Source organism: Neodiprion virginianus, chromosome 4 (genome assembly GCF_021901495.1).
Source record: "Neodiprion virginianus isolate iyNeoVirg1 chromosome 4, iyNeoVirg1.1, whole genome shotgun sequence".
Taxonomy (NCBI): domain Eukaryota; kingdom Metazoa; phylum Arthropoda; class Insecta; order Hymenoptera; family Diprionidae; genus Neodiprion; species Neodiprion virginianus.
The window spans coordinates 20,892,091-20,918,321 of NC_060880.1; the positions used below are offsets into that span (position 1 = coordinate 20,892,091).

Below are 26,231 nucleotides of genomic sequence, written 5' to 3' on the forward strand. Positions count from 1 at the left end.
TTTCTATAAATCGTAAGGTAATTTTTTTTTTCCCCCTCATCTTGTAAATGAATTATTTACAGACATTGCCCGAAGGTGAATTTTTAATCAGCTCGTCAGTTATAATCACGGGATAAACAATTTACGTAAAATAAACACAGATCACATACACATAACGTACTTCATCTCGATTGATCAACTGTTTCGATAAAAATTCGTAGATGTAACATTTTTTTTTTTTACCCTGCCAAGGGGGTACTTTTCTATCCAGCCACTCATTCGTCGCTTTTGCATCACAATTTTTCTATTCCGATATTTTTTTCACCTGACTGTACATCTGATACATCCTTGACCCCGGTTGTTATGCCTCGCTAACCACAGCGGCTGTTGCCTTTGTCAAAATAAGAAAGAAGAAGGAATTTCCTGACGGCGCGTGTTATATGAATCCCATGTATTCATTTTATTTTTTTATTAAGAAATAAAATATTTTGGCGTGATTAAAAAGAACATATTATACATATGCACGCAATGTTCGATAACTTGTAAGTTTTTAAATCAACAGGTTAATCTCGACGAAGCGGATTGAATAAAAAAAAAAAAACGAAATTACCGAACGGAGTTTTAAGAAGCCGGAGAATTTTGGATCCTAATAATTTTCATAGAATATAAAATTCTCCCCTCCTTCCGTTCCCCCATTTTTTTTCTTTCCCTCGCATTCTTCACACTTTCAATTTCATCTCCAATTCTTCGCAGACCTGCGATTCATTGCAGAGGGTGTAAAATTTTCACTTTCGGGAAGTCGAAAATTAACCATCGTGACGACGATGACGACGCCTACGTTTCACCGGCATTTCATTGATATTATACGCACGATAATCGGGGACAAAAGGAAGTTCTTGAAATAAAAAGGCAACGGGCGTGACGATAAATTCGACGAAGCTTTATTTCTCTACAAAATCACCGCAGATGGATCGGGATACTTTTTATTCTTTCTTTCCACTCTGTTATTTCTCAGCTTCCGTTCTTCCTTTCAATTCTCCTTCCTCTTTTTCTTTCACTTTGTCCTTTTACGTTCTTCTACATTCGCTCCGCTTTACTTAGTTCTTCACTGTTGTTACACTTGCGAGGATTTTCGGTGCGACTATACGTATACGTACGACCGTTACTTAATTTCACCAACCACCGATGTTACGCTACTACTATTATCGCGGTAAACTAATTCCCCCTCTCGAAAAACCGGAAACCTTCGATCCCCGACGCTTGAATTTCGCGACAAAAAAATCTCGGTGCAGAAAAGTTGGAACGGAAAATGACGGGCAGCGAGAAGTCACGTGGATATTGTTGAAAAAGTTAGACGTTGCAATAAACGTAAATAATGGCTCTCGATATTCTTCATTCAAATTTTCTCAATCAGTTTTATTGTTGTTTACTTAAACACTTGTATTCATTTTTCGTCTCATACTCATAGGTTCAAAAATTTGTGCTTCAGATGACGGACAACTGCGAGGGTGTTTTATGTGTATATATAAGTTTATACATACCGCAGTGACCGTATAAATGAATTTATTTTATGTTTTCTTTTGCGGTCTCACGATTCACTTAGCAGATTAAAACATTCGGATGCTGCGCATGCGGCGACAGCGACTACGAGTCAGGAAGATTTCGTACTTTGGTATGTTTGGGGAAGAGGGGAGGGGGTGATAAATAAGAAGACGAAGAAGAAAAAATCAAGGAGCGAAGGTAAACGAAACGGCAAACGGAGAGAAGTCGGTAACGAAAAAAAAATTTACAAAAAATGGGAATAGCTCACGAAAGTTGAAATGTTTCTTGTTTTTTTCTTTCTTTTTCTTTCCGTTCCGTCCTTATTCGTCTCACGATATTCTGCAAAAAAAAAAAAAAAAAAATACCGTCATTAATTTTAATTAATTTGATAAAATTAATACGATAGAAGATTAAAACACAAACAAAATTAATTCCTACACTATTTATCATCTCTTTTTCATTGTACGTGTTTGTGCATTTGTGGAATTTGCTTCATTTCAGACTCGTTTACGTTACAATACTCTGCCAAGAAAACGAAGAAAAAACAAAAGGTTTGGTACAGTTTTCCGATAACTATCATTGTCAACTACACAACATACAGCGATGAAATCAAATCTATGAAAATTTAACGTTGACGTTTAACAAGTGATATATCGATGAGATAACGGCGAGAGATTGAGAGATAAAAAAAATTCGTCAGATTAAACGACGTATATAAAAAAAAAAAGGAAAAAGAAACAAAAAAAGAGCGGAGAAGCGAGCTTTGATTACATGTTAATTAATTTCAAATTCGGGTTAACATTGCGCGTATTTGTGTTACACCGTATAAGCCCCCGCACGCACGTATAACGAAAGTTTTGCGAATGACCGACCTAATTACAAGTCTGGTCGTATATATAACGGTGGCGAACTGTGCCTATAACTAGGCACGACGACTAGGTGTTGCATTTACGTGACATATGTATACATACATGTGTATATTTATATATATATGTGTGTGTGTGTGTGCGTAATCCATAGGCGAGAGACTAGCTTGTGTTTGAGGCCAAAACATGCGAGGAACAACACCCTGAGCACCATTTGACAATTTAATAATATTCCATGCCCCCGGCTCCTCCTCGTGACGCTGCGACAACCCGCACGGGATATTATATCCCATCCTTACATCCTTCCACCCCTCGATCCCTCCGCCCCTCTTCCCTCCTTACACTATAACCGTATACGAAATATATAACGAAATACCACGGGACACGTAAGGGTGACTAATTAAATTCAGTGCCATTGCCGGGAATGCCTCACGTGCTGCGCTTTCACTGTCCTTTTATACGCCATTCCCTTGCATGATTAAGGCGAGATACCCAACCGCTGATTTATCACTGAATCGTCGGCGATGCGGTTTGAGAAAGGATTGAAAAAATCGCTCATATTATCTGGATTTTCGACTTCCTTAACGAATTTCTTTTTATTCGGATGGGGAGGGAATAGGCGATATAATCAGTCCCGAAGTTTAATGTTAAGCTTCTATTTGCAATTTTCATGGTTCTTAACGGCTTGTTCGATTTTACAATTCTTAAACCTTATACGTAACGCTGATGTTACATTGGGGTTTGGTTGTTGTTTCAGTTTTACATTTTTTACATTTTTTTCTAGGATAGTTAAGGTTGAAAAATTGTGGGTATTCTTTGGAAATTCTAGACTAAAGCTGGGGATAAAATTTCTTATGATAAAATAAAACTGAAAAAAAACTGATACAATATAACAACCGTTGTCCTTCCTTGGAAAAATTATTCCGCAGTCCGTTTATAAGTCATTCGTGAACGTGACAAATTCTAAAAATTTTTTTTCATCAACGTTTCTTGAACTTTCATCAATTGTACACACAAGACGAAATGCGAGAAGTATAAACGCGCAATGGAACAAAATTTAAAAACTGGATTAATGATTTGCTTTATGTTTTTCTTTTTCTTTTAATTCCAATCTGCCTTTTAAAAAGAGTATTTCTGTTCTTGGCCAAAAGTTTTATTTCAATTTGTTTCAAAAAAAAAAAAGAAAAGAACGTTCCTTTCGATAAGTGAGCTTCTAGGCAAAAACAAAAAAAAAAAACAATTAACATAAAAAATTCCCTCTTAAAAGCGGAGTCCCATATTTGTCCGTTGAAACGAGAGTTTGATTGGGACTTAAAAAAAAAAAACGAAAACGACTAATTAATTACCTCCAAATTTTTAGCGTATATTTATTGTTGTGTACAAATTAGGTATTAAGAAAAAAAAATTTTTAAAAATGCAATTATCTTTATGAAAAATTCGGCCTGAGCGTAACCACTGGTATCAAGAATTTCTTCACTTCACTTTTGGTAGCCTGAAAAATAAAAAAAAAAGAACAACAACATTTCAGTTCGTACGCATGTAGCTATCGTTCAATAAATTCTGGTTATTTTTATTCATTTATTTTTTTTTTTCAACACCTAAATTGTCAATAAATATACCCGGATTCGGAAGTTATTGACCGCACAGTTTAATTTCATTTAAATCCCCAAGGAATTGTAGTCTCGGAAGCCAAATATGGGACTCCACCCTTAAAATCTTGTCCGAAAATCCGAACAGTGACATGCGGCCTCTGTCTGTCATGTGCATGTCTGAAAAGTCCCGGGGCGGGGGTCGAAGGGTGTATCAGGTGGGGTTGCCGGGGTTGCCGGGGTTGCCGGGGGTTCTCTTCCTGCGCGGGCCGAAAATTTAATATTGTGTAAAAGCTTTCCGCCGTTTTAGAAGTAGCCTTCTCTGCATGCACTGATGCCGCCGGCGAGGCGGGGGATCGAGGAGTCGGTTTTAACGCGAAGCAATTTAATATGCTGATGCGTCGCATAAATACTCAAACAGCACGCTTCTGGCCGACTTTGGTCGCTGCTGCTGCTGCTCCTGCAGGATACCGGGATCCACATCCTCGGTCTGGCCACCGAAAACACCGGATTTCGCTTCGACTTTGATCCTTCGCTCAGAAAAAAGATTTTTTCAGACGCGGATTTTTTTTTTTTTTTTTTAGTTCTAATCTTGTGGCATGAAATGAAAATTTAACGGATTGGAATTAATTTTCATCGAATCAAACAGAGTTTTATCGTTTGATTCGAAGTCGTTGTTGAAAAATAATCGTATTCTTTTGTTATACGAACAAATTCGGAAGTTGGTGTTTTATACATTCGTGAAAATGTGGATAAAGTTGCGCAATGTTATAAAGAAATTGTCGAATCGAAAGATTTTAATTTTATTTCAGAGAGAAAAGAATTATTCCGAATGAAATTCTTTGTAGGTATATTCTTATTTCATACATCGTCAAAGCAAAAACGTGGGATGATTAAAAAATAAAAGGATGTAACGGTGTCGAATTTTCGAATACGCGAAAATTTATTTTACATACAGAATTCCGAGATGTAGAATGAAATGAAAATACGGAATCTTCCAAATGTTCTGTATATTTTAACATACCAACTATCTACAGTATACATACATCATATAATTCTAGAAATCGTAAATTCGCAATTTTGAAATTTCTCTACCGCAAACCTTCTATATTCCAAGTTCTTCCGAATTTTTATTAAATACATATATGATCAAAATAATATCGAGAATAGAAGATTGATAGAGTGAGTATAGAAAAAAGAATACACCGAAAATTATGTATTCAAACGTGACTCGTGCAGCGGTTATATTATAATTATTCTATCGAGGAAATTTATCCCTCTAGATGTTGCATGTGCGGCATGGTTGAAATTAGTTTTCAGGTGGTTCTGATAATTAGCCGCTCATTACGGATCGAGTAGCGGGAGAAGGAGGGAGGGGAATAGAAAGAGAGAGAGAGAGAGAGAGAGCACCTTCCGCACCCTGTAGCCGTACGCTTACCCAACCATCCCCTATTTCTCCCCGAGGTTACGAAGCAGCCCTGTTTCTCCTCCTCCTCCTTCTCCTTCTCCTTAAATTCTCCTTGTCGTCGCGTCGTTACGTGTGACATAGTTTCCTAAACATTCCAAAATAGTTTTGCCAACAATTTTCGGCCTGTATTTTCCCCTGGCATCGTAACCACCCAACGGCAGAACAGACTGTTAAAATCGCGTTACAATAGGTGTATGTATAATATTGAAATTTGAATGTTTCTTTGTTTGTTCGTTTGTTCGTTCCATACGCCTTTCTATATAATATACAAATCGTCCGATCGCGACGAAACGTTGGTGAATTGTTGTGCGCATACCCGCGAAGCTTGCTGAATTAGTACAACCATTTTACAATAAGTGGCGAGCGAGTCGTTTCGACAAATATTAATATTTAAAAGTTAAAAAAATCACTATTACGGATTTCAACATAAATTTTTTTAATCTAATATTATTCAACTTATTCAAATGTTAATATTCGAAAGTTGAAAAACTTAGTTTCATGAATTTCAACATACATTTTTCCGTACTAAAAAAAAAATCGCACGCCTCGAAAATTTGACAAAAACTTTTGTTTCGTGGTACAAAATATACCCACCAAAGGATTTGAAAATTCCCGAAAACAGTCTTTTTTCGAAATTTCAAAGTTTTTGAGCAGAGGAAAAAATTTTTTTTTCCGCTCAACCCTTTCGCGTGAGTTATTTTTTAGTGAAAGATTGCCAGAATCTCGGCGGAGAGGGAAATCTAAATAAAAATTCATTTCTGAACCTTCCTAATATATATATATAATATATGTATATTATAATACGTGTAATTATTACACATAATATATGCACAAAACTCTATCGAAAAAGGTAGAGAGAAGATTCGTGCGAGCGTGTTAAAACAACATCATGCATCATATGTTGAGTGAAAAATATCTATCATTCATATTTCCTTTTCCAGTATGTTATACGCGCAGCGTTGCGTTGTTACAACACGTACGGACATGAAATACGCCGGAGAGGAGGGGAAAAAAGGGCGAGTATAGTAAACAGAGGAAACATTTTTTTGACATAAAATAAAAAAATGTGGGGGCGGGTTTAACTAAAACAAAAATTACGGAAAACAGATTTTCGTTTTTTTTCCGATTTCGTTTTTGTTTCGCGTTTCTCTTCCACCTTTCGTTTTGTATCCACTGCGAATGGTTATACGCGTGCACCAAACGTTCGTTCTACCGCGAATTTATAGAAATTAAAAAAGAAAAAAAAGAAAAAAGAAAAAAAAAAATGCGACGTTCTGAAATAACCGCAGTTTTATCCGCTGTAGCCTGTGTAATAACTCGCCACTCCGCACCGCTGCTGCTGCTTCACGGTTTTGCATTTTAAACCGCGTATTCCAAAGATTCCTAGCCTGACCTCAACTCCGTTTTTACACTCCACGTTTGGTCGGATGCGGGATATAATACACCGTTTACACGCATACGTATATGCACGTTACCATAAACTAGGCATGTAACTTTGTATATAATGTTTCAACGAAGGGGGATATCCGGTATTTAAGGAATTCCGATTTTTACTGCAATTTTTTTTCCACCCAACAGTTTTCTTTTTATTTTCGCTCCTGAATATACGCGAATGTAAAATAATTTATTCAAGCGTCTGCAGAGTTTATAACTGCCTTTATGACGCAGGAAATTATATCGAAGGTTTTTCTTTTTCTTTTTTTTTTTCTTTTTCTTCCATTGAACCGTTTTCGGACGTAATTCTTGCTTTTGCAAATTACGAAACGTTATACCAATCGAAATGGGAAATTTTAATCAACAGTGCGGTAAATTTCTGCTTTCTCTCTCTGTTTTTTTTTTTTTTTTTATTTTGATCTACTCAACCGAGTTTTGTCGCAACGATTATTACGTGATCGAAGGATTGATTGTTATTCTGTTCAAAGATGTTTGAGTTACAAGTTGGGATGATCTGCGATTAAATTTTATCGGCATGAAATGAATTATTCTTTCTCAACTTTCTTCTTCTTCTTCTTCTTCTTCTTCTTTACTGATCCGGAAAATCGTATTTCTCGTGTTGATAATGAGTAATCAGTCCGAGTCTTGATTAGCTCGTTGATCAGGCGCGTGCAGAAAATCCCTTCCCAAGACTTTGGAGGCGGTAGGAAATAAAGAAGGAAAGGACTTAAGGACTTACGACGGATGGAAGGATGCATCCGCGCCGTGGAGAGATAAAAAGGTCTGCTCGGCCAAAATGAGATTGCGATCCAATTAAAAGTCCTGCGGAGTCCGGCGAATCCTGAATCCCAGGCTTCGAGCCTTGGAGAGCCGACTCAAAAATTCATTCCCTACCTTCTTGTCTACCTTCTTTACACTCTCCGAGTGAGAATATAAAAGGAACAAAAAAAGAAATAAAAAAAAAAAGCCCGACCACCGTGCCGATTTTATCTAACCACCTCGTCATTGGGTGTTGTTGTTGTTGTTGTTGTTGTTGTGTCGTTGTTCTTGCCGCTGCTGATGAATTGCTCCGAGAGGGGTGATTAACCTTGACCTGACAAATTAATTGCCCGTTTTTGTTCAAATTCACGGAAGGAAATGAAAGGGAGGGGGATAAAGCAGGGGAATTATATTGTTGAAACAGATGAGAATAAAAAGATATTCATAAGAATTTTTACATCTTGATGCGGTTGAGGATGAATCGGCACGAATCAAAAGTTGTGAAAAGAAGATGGAAAAAAGTAAGTGTGCAACTTTTTTTACGCCTGTGATAGTGAAGACAAATGATACAATTCTGCCTAATACTAGACAGAAATAAAACTATTTGTAAGCAAATTCCAATAATTCAAGTTTAAGATATCGAGATTTTGGAAAAATATTTTACATAATGAGAAAGTTTAAAGTGATGAAGAGAATTCCAAAGATCCTTTGAAATTTTAATTTATTTTTTTTATTTACAGTTTTGTCCAGAGTTACTGAAAACAGATTTGTCTAACAATAAGTACGTTGGTATAAATATTTGGTGATACTTCGTAGGCATCTGATTAACGAGTAAAATGACCCCAAAAACATGAAAATCGGATCAAGAACACCAGAGACTAATTATTTTGAACACCGAAGTTCACCTTTTTTTTCTAACTTTTGACATTTCAGCTCGAGTTATTCGAATTTGCTTAGATTCATTTGAATTGGATACAGAAGCGATGTTTTTTCTCGATGTTCACTGTGACCAGCGCAAATAACATCGCGGGGGATGCTTTTGAACGATTTTTCGTCATTTTCAAACTTTCGATTTGAACGGTCTACAAACCAATTCGTCCCGACAGGGAAAATTCTTCTCAATTTTACTTACCTTCACATTTCTTGGTTATTTTTGATTCTTACGAAAACAATGGAAAATTATAAAATCTCCAGACACAAAGAGAAAGAACAACGCGATAAGGGATCAAAAAGGGATTCTTCATTCGGGGGTGAATTAGCCGCGAAGGAAGGAACTTGAGCGAGTAGTTTGAAATAAACAAAACTATAAAGCCGGTGGCTCGGATTACTGCCTCGGGAGGCGAGCAAACCCCCATACCGTCACCCCCCTTCATCCCCCTTCGACCCCTTTCTCCTCGCGAGCCCCGTGTGGTTGCTTTTTATTTACCCTATTCCCCTTGTTTACTTGAGGGTTCGCTCGACGCCCGGGAATCCCCGCCGCTGCAATACCTCGTTTTTCACCCCTCGGTAGCCTGCAGGAGAGAGAATTAGGGGATGATTGAGACCTCGAGAGGGAGAAAAAGACGAACACGTTGAGAGAGAGACAGAGAGAGTTAGAGATTGAAAGAGAAAGAGACGCGAAACGTGGAATAAGAAGGTAAAGAAGAACAGGAGAAAAAACGTGCTCACTTATAATATATCGACAAAAAGGTTTCTCTCAGAAATTTGACTCCACGACAATTTTGCGGGGAATCAAAAACTTCCTCCCAAAGCAGGATCTTGATCCTCTTCTATCTGTTCCGCGGATACAATTGTGAAAATGTACTTAAAAAGAAAAAAAAAAAAAAATCACATCACGAAGCTTGAAAGAACCAACGAAAACTTTGATTTCTAAAAATTCAAACGACTAACCCATTTTTTATTCGTCACTTTCTTTACAGTGAATTTAATAGGGATAAAGAAGATGAGGAGAAAAATTACGAAATCGATTGAAATTAATCGTTTGTTGATTTACATACGTCGTTAAATTTACGGACAGTTTTTTTATTCATTTATTTTTTTTTTCATTCGTCAGTTTGTTTCGTGATCAATCGTCTCTCAAATGTCAAAAAACACGACAATCAAAGCACAGGTTTTGGCTGTTTGGAAGCGAATTTTGAGGCACCGAACCGGCTTGCATCAGCCGTAAGAGAAAAAAAGGTGACAGCGGTGGGACGAAAAGATCGGAGCGGCGGCGTGGATACGTTGAGGAACGTGCGTTTAAAATTAACGTGGGACCGAAAATAGGGTCACCGGCTTGGGTAAACGAGTTGTCACTCTGACGTGGCAGGGTCGCCAACGAGTGGCCAAATGTAATTTAAAGAAGAACCGGCGGGCTCTCGCTTTTTCTTTTCTACTACTTTATTCTCCCATTCCATCCCCACCAGGGCTGCCAACCACCTCGGAAAAGTTTCCACGGTCGGTTTACAATTCCGCCCGCATGTAGAGTCGCCGTCTTATTTGACTTCGGTGAACCACTTCTTCTTCTTCTTCTTCTTCTTCTTCTTCTTCTTCTTCTTCTTCCTTGTTCTCTTTCTCTCTCTCTCTCTCTCTCTGTTCTCTAATTTTCCCTTATTCACCTCGACGTCGTTGCAGGATTCCGCCTCCCTCTTCTCCACGTTTCTCATCCAGAGAAAATCCCACTCTGTCTAGAACTGCGCAGTGGTCAGGGGTAGTTCTTAATCCCTTCCACCCTTCTTTCGTCAAATCTCTGCTGCGAATTGCTCCGAGGAAAGCGAATGAAAAGAAACGGAGCAATATGACGGAACATGCAATATATTCGGGGGTAAATCGAACCTTTCTTACACCCTCTGCAGGTGTAAATTATCTTGAGGCTAGAAACGACGTTTGTACATTGTGCAGACCAGGCAGCCATTTTTGGTCAGACATAAAAGGCGGTTCCGTTGTTTCTGGTACTGGAAACCCATTCGATTGTTGATTTATTCACTGAAGCCATCTTTCAAGTAAATATCGGTGCAACTTTAGACCGATAAATTCTTTTCATAATTCTTTTTTACGACGGTCAAAGCCGATCGAATACTCTTATGAGATTCGTGATCAGGCCTTTATTTATACATGCAATGAGTGTGGCCACAAATTGGATCAATTGATGGTCAAATATAGTACAAGTATCCTACGCAACACGATTGTTTCATTCATTTGAATTTCCAAGAGTGGGTTAGGAATTATTACGAACTGAGGGAAGAAGTTGAAAATATTGTTACGAATTTTTGTTTTCTGAGCTCCAGCCGCGTCATTGGAATATTGCAGAAAATAAGAAGGATAAGAAGAAGACGAAGAGAAGGAGGATATTTTTTCTTGGTAATGGTTCGAGGGAATAAATTTAAATTATAACGATCCAATGAAGAATTAACTGATTACGGGAACGCACGCGAGGGGTCGAAACTCCTCCTCTTCTCTCCCTCTTACATATATTCGGATGAAATGAAAAACACGCGAAAAGTGTATTTAAACCTGCAACCCTCGTGGCTCTGACTCAGGTGTATAATAACATCGTGCGGTACATTTTTAAAATTGAAATTTATCACTTTGTTGCTAAAAAAAAAATTTCACCCTGTCGTAGACACTGATTATCGTCGTTTCGTCGATTCAACATTTAACGAAAATGAAAATTCTGGTCTAACAATTGCAATCACTTAAGGGGTTGCATCATCCTGAGAGGCTGAAATGAGATTCGGTATTCATGAATATTTTGTAGCTTAACTAATGCATATTTTTTATTTCCATCTTTACACATTTTTAGTAGAGGTTTTCAGCTTCTTAAATGTATTTTTTTTAATTTAAAAATATTTATACACACCTCCGTGCGCATCAATTTTTTTTCCGTCGCCAATCTACGGAATTCTTAACGGCCTCACGGTTCGCTCGAAACATAAAAGAATGAAAATATTTTGTTAACTTAGGTTAAATGCACAGCATTACAATCATAACAATTGCTCCGATGGTTGTGTTTAATACGTATAATATTAATAAAATATTACTATAGCAATCATTGTAAATACAAGTAGCGATGTAAGCAGCTATTTCAACTACTTTCGCACATGATGTTGACATTTATTTTCCGTACGATTTTTCATATCGCACCGTTTATATGCTTTCGTTACAGTTTTTATTATATTGTCCTAAACACCGTACGAGCAGATGCTCTGTGTCAGTGAGAGTTTCGTAAACAGGGCGAATTGCTTTTTGTACATCTTTACGAAGCCCAGATTTATGCTGATATTAGTGAAAGTTTGCTTGTACTTCCGCTTTTCGCCAAGTACGCCAACTCGTTTCACCGGGCAGACAAAATTCGCGTTCAGGTTGTTCGTTGGTCGAAGATTTAGGATAAAACGTCGACCAGATCGCGTTTCTCATATCTTCTACGGAATTACAATTGCTTCTTATCGAAAATCTACAGTAAACGCTCAATTCGTCTATTAACTTTCCTGTAAGTTTACCTCTACCGCCTATTTAGTGTATTATTATCTTTTTTCACCTTGCGGAGTCTTTTCCCCTTTTTTTTTTTTTAGTTCCAAATCGTTACCACACGGTTTGAAGTCCATTACTGCCCTGAAGGTTTTAAACAACCCGTCACCCACATAATTACAGTATTTAACACCTGCAGCGAGCGAGCGCCGCACAGTGCGGTAGAAAAAAAATTAACATCTTCGTTAATATTCTCATACGCACAGACTTCGCATTCAGCAGAAAATTGTCCTCAGGGTTCAAACTTTGATAAAAAAAAATCGATTTCTAGAAATTTTCAGGGTGGTGTAACCCCTTAACGTTTTACCTTTATTTTTTTTTCTATTTTTTTTTCTTCCAAAAATAAAAATTCGAATGTCCGCTCGAGCAAGTCTCACGGCAAAGTTTAGCTTCCGTTCAAAGAAACTGACGATTAATCAACTTGATCGAGCTTTCATCCCCGATGATTTTTGATTTTTGGTATTTGGAAGCATCGGTTGTGGCCTAAAGTTTTTTCGATTTATCTTTTTATTTTCACGCATGTTTATCCGCGTATATCAGCGTATAATATATTCCAATGTAGTGTAAACAGAGAGTTTCGAGAGTGCTAGGAACTCGTTGTGCAGCACTTGACGACACTCGGCCACTTAAGCTTGCGTAGCCGTGTCCGCGTTGCACGCGTGTAACACACGTGTTACGCGTGCTTAGGGCAGGTAGGCCGCACTCGAGGGTCGAGGGTAAGGTCGCGTTATACGCGGGCGTCGAGTGGGGCGGAAAACCGTTTCCTTTCACCTCGCCCATTTACCCGCGAACCCTGCTCCAAACGAATATATCCATATCCACTGCACCCTCCAATCACACATGATATAGTTATACTCACATTTCCATGCACGGTATTATTTACCATGTGTAATCATTTCCTCCGGAGATTTCTCTCACTCTATCTGTCTCTCTCTTTCTCAAATTGGCGTTGACATGAGATTTCTTCGGATCAATGATTAACGCAACTATGAAAATGGGAAACAAAATTTGGAAACAATCGAAACGCTGTGAAAAAAGCAATTTTAACCAATTGTTGTTGTGTTTTTTTATTTTATGTTTTTTTTTCACCTTAATTAAGACGAACGATTACTGACTATGAGAAAAACGGATCTAGAACAATTGAAGCGCTGTCAAGAAACTATTGTCACCATTTTTTACTGATATAGATAATTATTTATTCTGATTAAAACAATTCGTGAATTAAAAAAAAATATTTAAAACACTTTTTAAAAATACATTGTCACCATTTTTCAAGTCGGTGATCATGTTATATAGGTTCAAAAAAATTTAACAACTTGAATAAACTGACATGATGTGTTTAGAAAGAAAAAAAAAACTGTCTTCTCCTCTACCAAGTCTTTCACGATTTTCTAACTTTCCGAACCGTTAGAATAATTTAAAATATAAATTCAGGTTTTCGGCAGAGGTGAACATTGTTGAATTCTGAAAATTATGTATGGACTTTATAAATTGCGCGCGATAAGATAATTCGTTTTCTTGCTACAGCAGAGTAAGAAAAGTCTAGTTTTTTCAATGATGTGTTTTTAGTGTAGTACTATTTTATTTTTTCGTTTCATTCGCTTGAAAATCGGTTAGAAATTGTATAATGGATTTGATTTTTTCATACTTGAAATAAACTCATATCGAATGTGATCAATTGATTTCTGTAAATATATATGTATATTATACATGGAAATCAATTAATCGAGTTATGTATAACTTGTTAAATTAAATATACACGTGTAATTCCGGTTTTTGAAGACTTGGAAAATATTCGAGAAAATTTCAAAATGTACGAAATCTTGAAACAATAATAAAAGAAAAAAAAAACGCGCCAACTACGGCACTTATGTTAGCCAGAAATTATCACCTCGTGTGGCGTGATTGGTAACCGTATACGTATCTCTTTCTCTCTCTCTCTCTCCCCGCGTTCTCGTTTTTTCGTCTCTCTCAATACGTCAGGTATTGCGCGGTTGTACAACGGCGGTAATTTTCATAAAACGTACGTAAATTTATTCAGCGAACGAGGGCAGAGCTTTCCGCTATCCGCATGCCGCAGGGACGGGCCGCACCGCAACCTCCGCTTCCTTTATAAAACGTTTTATTTTTTCCACCTCAAATTTCTCCTCCTCATTAACGAAGGAGAAAACAGAACGAAAGAAAAAACAATTTTTTTATTACTTACGTTATCTCATCAAAAACCCTGCGGCGGTGTTATTGTTCTTTAGCCAGGCTTGAAACTTGTCGAGAGCTTTTTCACAGGATAGCAAAAAAAAAGGATTTTGGTGAAGATACCGAGAAATGAGAAAAAATATTTTCACAATATCGATTTTTAGAAATGTGAAATTATATTTTATACAATTTTTCAAGTATGGAAAGGCCGCAAAATCGAAAAGTCAGGACGTAGAAAGACCAAAATAAAAAATTGTCAGAATGAATGTAAAAATATATCCGAATTTCAACCATTTTATATTCTGGTTTTATATAATTCATCTTTCTGCATATTGATTTTTCTACACTTGGACTTTTCGACATTGAAAAAATTCTGTTGCATATATTTTCGCGTCTTTTAAAATTCGACACTGTGACTCTTTTACTAACCAACTGATCCTTCTATATATTTACCCCCACTCACAAAATGAAACATATCATCATATATCAATATATCAATTTTTTCCTCTCTCTCTCTCTCTCTCTCTCTCTCTCTCTCTCTCTCTCTCTCTCTCTCGATCTTCCGCCCACCCCTTTCTCCGCTCTATGCGTTCGCATAATGCGGCCCTGTTCAGCCGGCTTCTTATTCCTCGTTCTCGTTCCCATTCTCATTTTCTTACCGCAGGTTTTCTCCTCCTCGTCTTCTCGGCAGCCAGTGGTCGTAACAGATTGAAGGCCATAAAAATATTGTAATTTTCCAGCGAGACCGAGAGCAGCCTGCTTTCTCTCCCTCTCTCTCTTTCTCTCTTTCTCTTTCAGCCCCTCTTTTTTCCTCCAACCATCCCCCTCGACGATAGGGCTGGCTGAATTATGTATCGCAGTTGAATTATTAAAAGCTGTTTATTTATCGCCTTAACTCTCATTATACTATCCCTCCCCTCCTTTTCCTCGCCCTGTTTTCCTCCTCATTCCCGTAGCTCCGGAGGTATTTCGCCTCTTCTTCTTTATCGTTTCAACCATTTTTCCCTCAGCTGTATTCTTGTAAAATTGTATTATCGCGCAGCCAGCGAGACGGCCGGTTTTATATCTAGGTATAGGGTGAAAAAGAAATTGATAATTCAGCTTAAATCGCATGTTTTTCCTGCAGCTCCGACTGCTGCTGCTCTTCTTGAGCCAAGATGAAAACTTAAATTATGCGCCCATGGTGCTTCATAGGTATACGCTCCTATCGGTTCATCCACTTTTTTCGCCGCACCATTTTCGCTTTTCGTTTTATACCCTCATATCGATTGCAGATTTTCTTTTTTCTTCTTCTCAACTATTAAAACGGTGTGCAAAAAATCACGCTAATACAACCAGAAAAAATGTCTTTTATAATTTCAATATATGAACGTGTTGGAATGTTTTCCCAGCTCGAAACAAAAATTTATCGGATTGAAAGAAAATTTTCTTGCTTAAGCCAAGTAATTTAGATTCATATTCAAACGAAATTTTCTTGTTTTTCAATTCCTTCGGTATATCGTCAGTTGTGCAGTATGTAAAAAAAGTAAAAATTTCACATCGTGAGTCGAAAAAAAAAAGTTACAATACTTTGATTAGTTTTGAGTGACCGGTATAGTGTTAAATAAATTATTTTAACCGCAGTAAACCGTAATATCTACTATTGTTCGAAATATAAAGCAATGGTATATATATGAATATAAAGAACAAATTTTCTAACTACATTTATGAGATTTTTACAATTTCACGCGACATTCACTAATGAGAATCACATATTTATCTGATTTCAGAGTCCCAAGCCAGCTGGGAAGAATGGTGGACCTACGACGGAATATCAGGTATGTCATGGTAGAACAATAAAAAAGAAACAAAAAAAAAAAACCGGAACGGAAACGCGAACAATATCATTCAAAAGAAAAAAAAAAAAATGCGAGCAACCCAAATAAAAAGCAACAACTGAAATTGAAAGAAAGAATTTTTCAACCCTGCAAAGGGTGGCTGTATATGTATACACGTGTATACATGATACATATACACAAAGTACTATTACATTACCACGCGCGTTTATTACATTGCCGAATGAGGAAAAAGTGAAAAGAATAGAAAGGGGGAGGAGAGGGGCAACATTTTTCCGTCGAAAATTTCTTAATTTTCTTAATTTAAACTTACGATCCTCCCCCACATCGTCCTACTCGTATATTGTACATATATAATATATACATATACATATACATACACATGTACCGGAGAATTTTTTAATCTCCGTCATGTACAAATGTTCCTTTCTCTCTCTCTCGGTGTTTTCTTTTCTTTTGTTTCTACCTTCTTCTTCTTCTTCTTCTTCTTCTTCTTTTTTCCGCTTCTTCCTTCCTTCCGTATACATGCATACCTATATGTATATACACATTCGCATGTACGTATAGATATATTTTGACCATCTTACCCGATCGTCCCCTCCTCTCCGCGGCTCCCTCATTTTTCTCCCTTGGTTTATTAAAACTGGGAGGAGGGTGGGGTGTGGAACCCTGCCTCGTCAGGCGCGAAACGCGTTCCTTCGGGAAGAAGTAGGCAGCGGATCGTCGGGGGTGAATTTTGAGTTAGGGGGGTGTAACGGCTGGCGCCGCCTGCACTCGTTCTCTTCCGCCGGCGCGGATTATACATGATATGCGGCGTGTATGTGCAATATACATGCACGTACCTACCTACCTACGTACCTACTATACGTACCTCGTAACCTTAAAAAGCAGAAGTTGTGTCGGCCGGCTGGTCGCTGTGTATACATATATACATATGTATATATAAATATATATATATATATATATACATATACATATATATATCAGCTCCGCAGTCAGTTTCGGTTCACCCAGGCCAAACTCCCTGCCCTGCCACCCTCCGCCCTCCTGACTACGTCGTAAAAAATACCTACACGGAAGGTTGCGGAAAACTACCGCCGCTCTCCCGCCTTTTTCACCCCGAGCCCGATCGCCGCGGATCGGTCGTAACTTATTATGCGTTCAACGTTATGTCTTTCCTGCTTGTATTCGTACGGGGCATTCCACGAGGAATCGACCAGCGTCTGATCCTCGACCTCGTGGATTTTGACAGTGATTTTTTATATTTTTATCGCAACTCTAAAAAGTACTGGATTTTTTTTTTTTCCACAATTTTCTTGAGTTTATTTCTTGTTTCACTTGGGATTTTAGAAACGTCAACGCGTCTTTGGACGTGATTTGGAAATCGATAAGGAAATCAAAAATCTTGTTTCAGTCATCGAAATTTTTAAACTTGGACCCAGAGTGGGCCGGCGTTCGCTTCAGCTCTTTTTTTTCCAGCTTTTTAAGGAAAAACGATTGAAAACAACACGCAAATAGAAATGACTTCAAACCTTGGGCTAAGTATGAATATGTTTGAACGGCAACCTAATTAATCTAATTTTTTTATTTCATTTTTTTCTACATTCAAAAGCTCAAAAAAAGTAGAAGCGAATGCTAGCTGATTATGGGTACAGGTTTAAAATTTTGATAACTGCCACAAGATTTTTCAGAATTTTTTTTCATATTTTTGAATTACGTCCAAAGACGTGTTGGTTTTCGGTAAAACAAATTTACTTGAAAAAGTTGGAAAAATATTTCCGTACTGTTTGAGCTGGAACAACGATATAAAAAATTGGCTAACAAATCCAAAAGGTCGAGGGTCAGATCCTGGTCGATTTCGCGTGAAATGCCCCGTATACTCAAGCAAGTGTAATACACATGTATACGTGCGTACGCGTACATGTCGTATGTTTGTGCAACGTTATTATGCTACTCGATTCTTCTTATGGTCCAAAACACGTTACAATCTCACGTGTCATTGATTTTTTCCTTCTACTTTCTCACTGCCGTTGTAGCTTTATATGCCACAAAGTTTTACCTCGCCATTGCAACTGATCGGCCCCTCAGTTTTTTTTTTTTTTTTATATTTATTATTTTTTCCATAAGACACATATGTATAAAGCAATTGTATTATTGTACAAGTATCGTTATGTGACAGGTATTTAGGAGAAGGGGAAAAAATGGCGAAGAATTGTGTGTTGAAGAAATAATTAATGCATGTACCTACACGTATAGTGTGTGTCAGAAGCGAGGGCAAACAAAATTCACTGGGTATATAAATCCCGGTTTGCGCATTCTTTTCTTCTTCGAATTTTAATTTTTTTTTTTTTCTTTTTTTTGTGAGCAGCGAGGTTGTAAGGGTGTCTCATTAATCTCGTATCATCTGGTAAAACACTGATAACGAGTCAGCGAGCGCACGAGCACAAAATCCAGCTACACTGGGCATCCGATCCCGAGCGAGCTTTAGATTTTATGATTTTAACAATTCGATGATTGCTCTTCATGTGTGTTGTTGTACACAACCTGTAGGAAAATATTGTTCAGAAAAATTTATATAGAAAAATATTTTGTAGGACAATCTTCCTGCAGAACAATTCTCGTGTATAATAAATCATGCAGAATTATTCTGATGTGAATCTCGAATTCCTTTGTGCAAAAAAAAAATTTTCTGTAGAAACGAGTCTATAATACAGAAAATATTATTCTCTAGAACATTTGCTTTGTGGAACTGATTTCCTTAGAATCGAACCGGATATATCTTGAAATATGTAACATATGTCTACATATTCACGCACACGCGCAAAGTTATATGTAGATAATCGTATTCATTGCGAGTTACTCAAAGGTCTGCAGAACCGGGAAGCAGATTGATATATTCGCGTTGCCTTATGCAACGGGGTCGCGCGTGAGCTGAAAGTGATTCGTCGTCACGCGTCGTACGGACGAGTTTTTTTTTTTTGCTATTTTTTAAAACTTTTTTTACACGCATACATTCGTATAATCGTAAGAAAATTGCTGCGATACGGGATTTTTTTGCGAAATGAAGCAAACGTACGAAAACCATCCTTGATGAAAGAAAAAATTGAAACAAAAATTTGACTTTGGGAATATTTATTTATCGTAATTAATCGTTAACCGTTTTTGATCTTTGATTTTTCACTTCCTCGTTGAAAATGGAACGACGAAGACTTTTTGGTTCAATTTTCTTTTCTTTGTTAATTGAACAGCAGTAACGGTAATGTGATTTTTTCGTTGCTAGTATTTTTGCTGTTTCTTGTTTGACGTTGCTTGCAATGTCGGATGCCCTCTAGGCTGGAGATCAGAGGTTACACCGCCTCTAGCTTTCATGGCATAAAAGTGCACAGTTAGAGAAACCGAGGGCTGCACGGTTCGACGCATTTGCATGTTTATATTCGGCCTGGCCTCGTCGGCTGCCTTTATATTACCTTATGTAGGTACATATTAAGCCTTACCGTACAGAGCCACTTGACTTCTTGACTTTCCTCGAATCACGAAGTCTCGCGAATTATTATACGTGCCATGAACGCGGCGCACGCATCGTCGCTACAACTATAATAATATAACTATTGTTGTTAGTTCATGCGGGGATTGGCTGAATTTAATCCGTCGGAAAACAGACTTTCGAGATTTTCAGAGGGTGGGCAAAAGAATATTAAGAGAAACGGAAGAAATGAGTTTCCAATATTTTCTAATAAATAGATTTGAAAATATTATATGCCCGGTTTGCGAGAAATATAAGAAACAAGCGGCTTTAGGCTGGCCGTGACCTCCGAGTTCGAAGAAAAAAAACCTGAATATCAAATTCGAATTTCGAACTACAAATTTAGATTCGTGATTAACGATTTAAAAGCCCTCACGTACCATATTACATGAAAATATGATGATTTTTTCTATATTCAATTACTATTACGGATCCATCTTTACAAATTTTGCAAGTCTGACCTTGGAATTGCCATCGGTGACCCAAAAAACCTCCACCTACTAATTTATGCCAAAATTCGAATAATTTCAAATTTATTTTCCACCATATTGAATTTCGCAAATCTGATCTTAGATTCGTGATCGGCCGTTTATCAAACTTTCGAGTAAGAATTTTTCATCAAAATTCAAATGTTTTCAGCTTTTTCAGTATATTGAATACGTCGAATTTAAATTTCTCAAATCTAACTTTAGATTCGTGATTAGCGACCCAAAAAATTTAACTGTACCAATTTTTATCCGAATTCATTCATCTGTTCTCTAGAATTTATTAAGTTTCTTTTATTTTTTGGAATTTTGTTATGTAAATAATTTGAATAGTATTGAACAGGTCAAAGCCAAAATCCAATCAGTTCCAAGTTTAAAAAATTCGCGACGGCTGAGGCTGAAATTATTGAAATTCGAAAACTCGCTCTCAAGATATCGTCGGACAAAAAAATTAATCAAACACATGCGTACATACATACCTATATGCACATACATAATTGCCAACTGATCACTTTGATTGTGACATCTGGTGGCCGAAAAAGAAACCAGTTTTAGTTAGAATTTAAATAAATTATTAAAGCCCAAAAGTCATTTAAATAAAATGGAAAGGCAGATAAAATTTCTTCTCAATACCATGGAAGTTAAACAAGTGAGCACTGATTGTAAATAAACTGATGAACATTTCGGTGCACGTAATATTCAGCCATGCTTTTCCAGCTCCACCACTATGACCATTCCCAATCCTGGCTGTTTGCCAGGATGACCAATGACTAACCGTCATGAATTTGAGCTGAAAAATTTTTACAGTCGATCGTGTCGAGCAAAACTCCCAGCGCGAACTGTATCAAAATTTTTGAGGTTACGTTGACGACGGTTGGTTGCCCTGGTAAACAGCCGCTCTCGGATTGTAGCGCGTGCGCATTAAATTTTAGCAGACGACGGACCGCGCAGTCGTTAGGAATTCACTTTGTATAGAAGTAAAGGGGGATAGAAAGAAAAAAGGATGGTAAAATAAATGAAATAGACGAAATAGAGAATAATTGAACCGTCAGACCGTAGTTGCGGTACTTTTAGAAAATTGCGGTGCGAACTAGCCCCAGTTAGGAGAAAACGGAGTGGAGGGAGGCTGCGGCAACCGTTGCGCGGGTACCTACAACAACTTCATGGTTGTAAATTTGTTAATTAACTAAGATAATTGCTCGTGTTGCTCGTAATACACCCAATCCCGGACAGTATAAACACGCTGTTACAACCGACGCGACGCGACTCGACGGGCAGAGAGAAAGGTTTGCCGGTTTTAGCCGCAGCAACGGTTACGAACTGACTTCGAGTCCGATCAAAGGATTAACGAAGCTTGTCTACATTTCGGTAAATTTTGTTTGACTCTTTTTTTTAAATAAGGGTGGTGGTAAAAATATCGAAAGTTCAGAAAATCCAAGAGTGGGAATATGGAATTTTGAAAAAAGCCGAAACTGTTAAAAATTTATAGGTGTATTTTTATGTGCAGAAAATTTAGAAATGGAAAAGCTGAAAGCTGATATATTCGTCGGAATTTAATGAATAAGAGTATAGCAGAATTCTTTTCTGTAACGTCTCAATTTTCTGCATTCCAAAAAGTCTGTAAAGCAAATGTTTCGCATGCACGCAAATTCGATAACGTGACACTTATATTTCCCGTATTTTACTATACATTATGATACCCAGCTTTTATTTATTCGTCTTTATTTCTACTTGCGTATAATGCTTATCTGTATGCTGTTATAAACATTGGGTGTGAAGCTGAGGAAATGAATTATTCGCAACATCTTATTCAAAGGTTGATGAATAAAAAATTAATTCAAGGTGCACGTACCTAATAGGTATTATAATAATAATAATATAATATACATTTTCACAACTAGTTTAATATACAGAAAGATAGAAGAATACGAAGCAAAGAACTATACATTATTTCTTTCAAACTATTACTTTTTCACTGCACTGTAATACAGATATCGAAGGATTTCAGTAAACAAGAATTGAAAATGACATGACATTGAAATTCAAGTCGATAGCACATCTTTCTTCTTGACTATTTAAAAAAAAAAAAGAAACAAATTATTTTTTAAAATCGAAAACTCTCAGACTATTTTAAATACATACAAAATTTAAAAACAAAAATATCGACTTTCGGTATCATTATAAAAATGTCGAAAGGAAGCATTTTTCGGTACGTTGGCTTCCCGCACACTCGATGCATTTTGGTGTCTGGTTACAGTAATTTTTGGTAAGCCCATACCTTTGACGTTTTGTGCATTGTGGGATTTCCCTCTTGACTCGGGGTAATTCGATCACTACCACGGTGTGCATAAGTAGTTTGATGTTATAAATTTCTTTGTTGTTTTCTCGGGGTTCTAGATCCATGCAGATCATAGGTCATTTTTTTTTTTTTTTTACCTTTGCTTGGATCTTGACCTGTTCCCCGTTCATGGCTTTTAGCGTGCAGTCGTCTTTAGCTATTTGATCTAGTAGTTCTGTTACACCCGTTACATTAATCGGGGATGGTTTTGGCTCGTTTTCGTTCTGCCAATCGGTTTCAATGTCGTCTACATGGGGTGGATTTTGAAAGTAAGCTATTATTTGTTTCGACAGTAGTATTACTCAGCCATAGTAGTCGCGTTCACCCTTGGTTGTTGGAGTTTTCCGTTGTCATCCTTTGGGCTTCCGAGTCGCTTCTTGGTGTTAGTCACCTTTTGGGACTCACTGTTGTTATTCCACTGTGTAGGCGGTGCTGCGGTGTTCGCAACATTGTTGTTGTTGAACTGGCTCGTTGAATATTTCTCGCCTTGTCTCTCATCTTCTGCTTGCGTTGTTGTTAAGTGTATTGTTTTTAGTGGGTTTTGCGATCGCAGCTGGGGAATGTTTGCATCGCGAATGGTAGTTTTCTGGCCATCGTCACCAGCGCGTGATCTTGTCTCGTTAATGTTTGGTTTTATTTGGTTATTAGTCCCGTTGTAACTGCTTGGTTCTACTTAGCCACCGCATACGGATGTCGCCGTGAAGTCATTTACCGTGTAAAAAGTGACCGGCATAAAACGGGCGTAAGCACGTCCGACTACGACGAGTGTCAACAAGGAATCGCTGTGAAATTTGACATTGAAAAATTGCATGATTTCGGAGAGATTTCTTTCGTTTATTTGGAACCAATCTGGAGAATGTCCCGGTCGAATTTCGACGAATTCAAAAATAACGACGCGTCCGATTTTTATGTTCAGACGCGCTTATACCCCGTCGCGATATATCGTGACTTCTGCTTTCACCCTCCCTCCCCGCCTCACCATAATTCGCCAGGGGTCGAATTCGGGCAATGCGATATTCGCGGTCGGATTTGGGGGTGTTAAAGGGTACGTGGAATCGGAGCTTCAGCCGGTGGTGCAGTAGGCGGATTTGTCCGGTGGTCACTGCAGTATACGATCGGCACGCGGGGATGTCCAAGTGTCGATTTTGGTGGTAAGAACGGCGAGGAAGGGGAAGGAAATTCGCAGCATATCGATGCCGATGTGGTGTACCCCTAAACTTGCGGACGGGAATTCCCGTCCAACGTGTTTGCGGGGCGGATTCCGGGGAACGGAAGGGGGAGATTCGTTCGCATCCCTGGATATACATGTAGAGGGGGATGAAAAGACGAAGAGAGGGGGAAAGAGAGAAAGACAGAGAGAGAGAGAGAGAGAGAGAGAGAGAGAACATATTCCATGCATACATGCATACCAAAACGAGGAGGAGGTAGAAGGAGAGACGGTGACCACCGTTCAACACCTGCCATCCACCCTGTCGCGTAACTACGTTACATGCATACGTAGGTGTACGTATAGACACACAGATGTATACATGGCGTCAAGCGAAGGCTGATACGGAATATAAACGATGGTTCGGTTTTCTTTCTATCTTTCTCACCTCCAAACATTATAATAATTTTGAAATAGCCACGAGCGAATAAATTTTTCGAAGCATTATTATACGTACCCAATCACTGTATGATGGAAAGAAATTTCGCTATCTAGACTTTTTTTTCCGTTTAGATTTGTATTAATACGAATTTGTCTTTTCTGAGAACTATTAAAATTGAATGGAAACGGAGGAAGGATACAAAATGGACGTATCGCAGAATCTTAAAACATTGTCCGTCTCATAGTATAAATGCATTTTGAAGAATTTTCGTTTGACAGAAATTTTTTTTCTTCCGTCTCACAGGTTTCTTTTGTGACCGGTTGAGTTTGATTATTGTTTGTTCACGGAAGAATCAAATCACCACAATAATTTAACACTCGTTTTAAGACAAGGTTTTTAAATATGATTCGCCTGAAATGAACGATGAGTTTTTCTCTCTTGGTGATGCTCTTGTGTTGAGAGGGAATCAGCTGCTGGATGAAAAAAGTGCCATTTACGTTTCGTTGATCTTGATAATTCGCGCTGCGGGCGGCTCTGCGTGTCCGGCGGTGACTGGATATGGTATAAACTGCTACGTTGTTCGTACTTTTTCTAAAAGTACGGAGTTTAAATAAATCGTCTGACAAAATTTACGCACGATTGCTCTGGCTGCGATAGCTGAATTATTGTCTCTGGCTAAATGAATGAAATTTCTTCTAATAATTGTGTTTATTTCCACACTTTCAACCTGTTATTTACAGTGTGGATTTATGGAGAGGTTTCAAAAGAAAAAAGTATAATTCACCAATGCCAAATAGGGCGCCAGTGGATATAATAAAAAATTGGTACGGAGACAGTTTAATAGGTTTGCAAGTCTGGTTTATTCACGTTGAAGGTAATTAATTAGGTTCATTCACAATGTAAATTAAACACAATGACGAGGTTTATTCAAATCCAACTGAATCAAAGTCACAATTATTGAATATTATTGTGAAAATGGTATTATTCGATAAGGAGACAAGTACGAAATTTCATCAGGCTTATTTTAGAGGACTTGCCTTGATTTAGGATATTTTACGAACTGCTCTGATCGAAGGTTTTCGAAGAACCGCTATAATCAGATGACGCTTTCGAACTGCCCTGATTCTAATCAACGGAACGCTTTTAAGAAATTCGTTCGTCAGCGTGTTGTTTTCTAACGTGCTTCCTAATTGGTTCCTTCCATTTTTATGGAAGTTGAACCAATACGGAAGATTCTCACATATGTAGAGATAATATTCTGGGCCTTCTTATTCACCCTGAACTACCCCTGTCCTCTGGGACTAGCGTGTCAGGTTCGTTGCATCCACCTTTCCCACGGATGCGGGTAAGAATTTCGGTACTTGCCTTGTATACATTTATATTAAATCTGGACATACTTCCAGAGTGTGTAGGAGCTGCCTAGGCAAGCATGTTGAAATCAGAAACCCCTTTATAACTATTCAGTCGTAGACAACGGTACAAACTTCTTGTGAGAAGTTAAGAACAATAAAAACGATGGTAAAACATGTGACAATTAGCAGTGGTGACTCCAAGTTGCTATGGGAAAATCGCAGCGCCAAGCGATTTGTCATCGTGCCTTGGAAAATGTGACGTTATTTTTGCAAGTTTTACCAGTAAATCTTGGAAGAATTGTACAGCATTAATTCAAAGAGATTTTAGAGCGTCTGCTAGTCGCATCAATTTACTGAATCCATTTTTTACTAACCGTATGTATGGTATACATATGGGGAATGGACGGCAGATATTATATTTACATTGAATGTGACAATTAGTATTACGTATTTACTTCTTCGTCTATCTAAGCTTAACCTTAACTTAGCTTCGATCTAACCTATCTTACAAGGAAAGTATCCCAGGTCGATATCTCCGATTTCATTTCTTTTGTAACAATATGTTATAGTAGACCAAAAACTGAGCGACAGGTATTTTTTACCTACCATTAAACACTTTAAAGGGGTGAAACAACCCTCGAAAGTAAGGTAAGCATGTCAAGGAGCGATTTGGCGGGTTTTTTTATTTTTTATTTTTTTTTTATTCTTATTGAGAAAATTACATTTTTCATTTCTCGTTATGAGAAAACTTTTCCAGTTGGATCGGTTGAAAA

At 37.8% G+C, this 26,231-nt stretch overlaps 1 protein-coding gene across 6 annotated transcripts in view; it reads left to right on the plus strand.

Annotated features, from left to right (window-relative positions):
* Positions 1–26,231, plus strand: part of LOC124303059 (carbonic anhydrase-related protein 10) — a 91,648-nt gene that overhangs the window by 25,452 nt on the left and 39,965 nt on the right. For all 6 annotated transcript variants that reach the window (XM_046759801.1, XM_046759803.1, XM_046759802.1 and 3 more), the window contains one exon: positions 16,106–16,153. In XM_046759801.1, the coding sequence (XP_046615757.1) occupies positions 16,106–16,153 (48 nt within the window). The remainder of the gene's footprint in view (positions 1–16,105; positions 16,154–26,231) is intronic.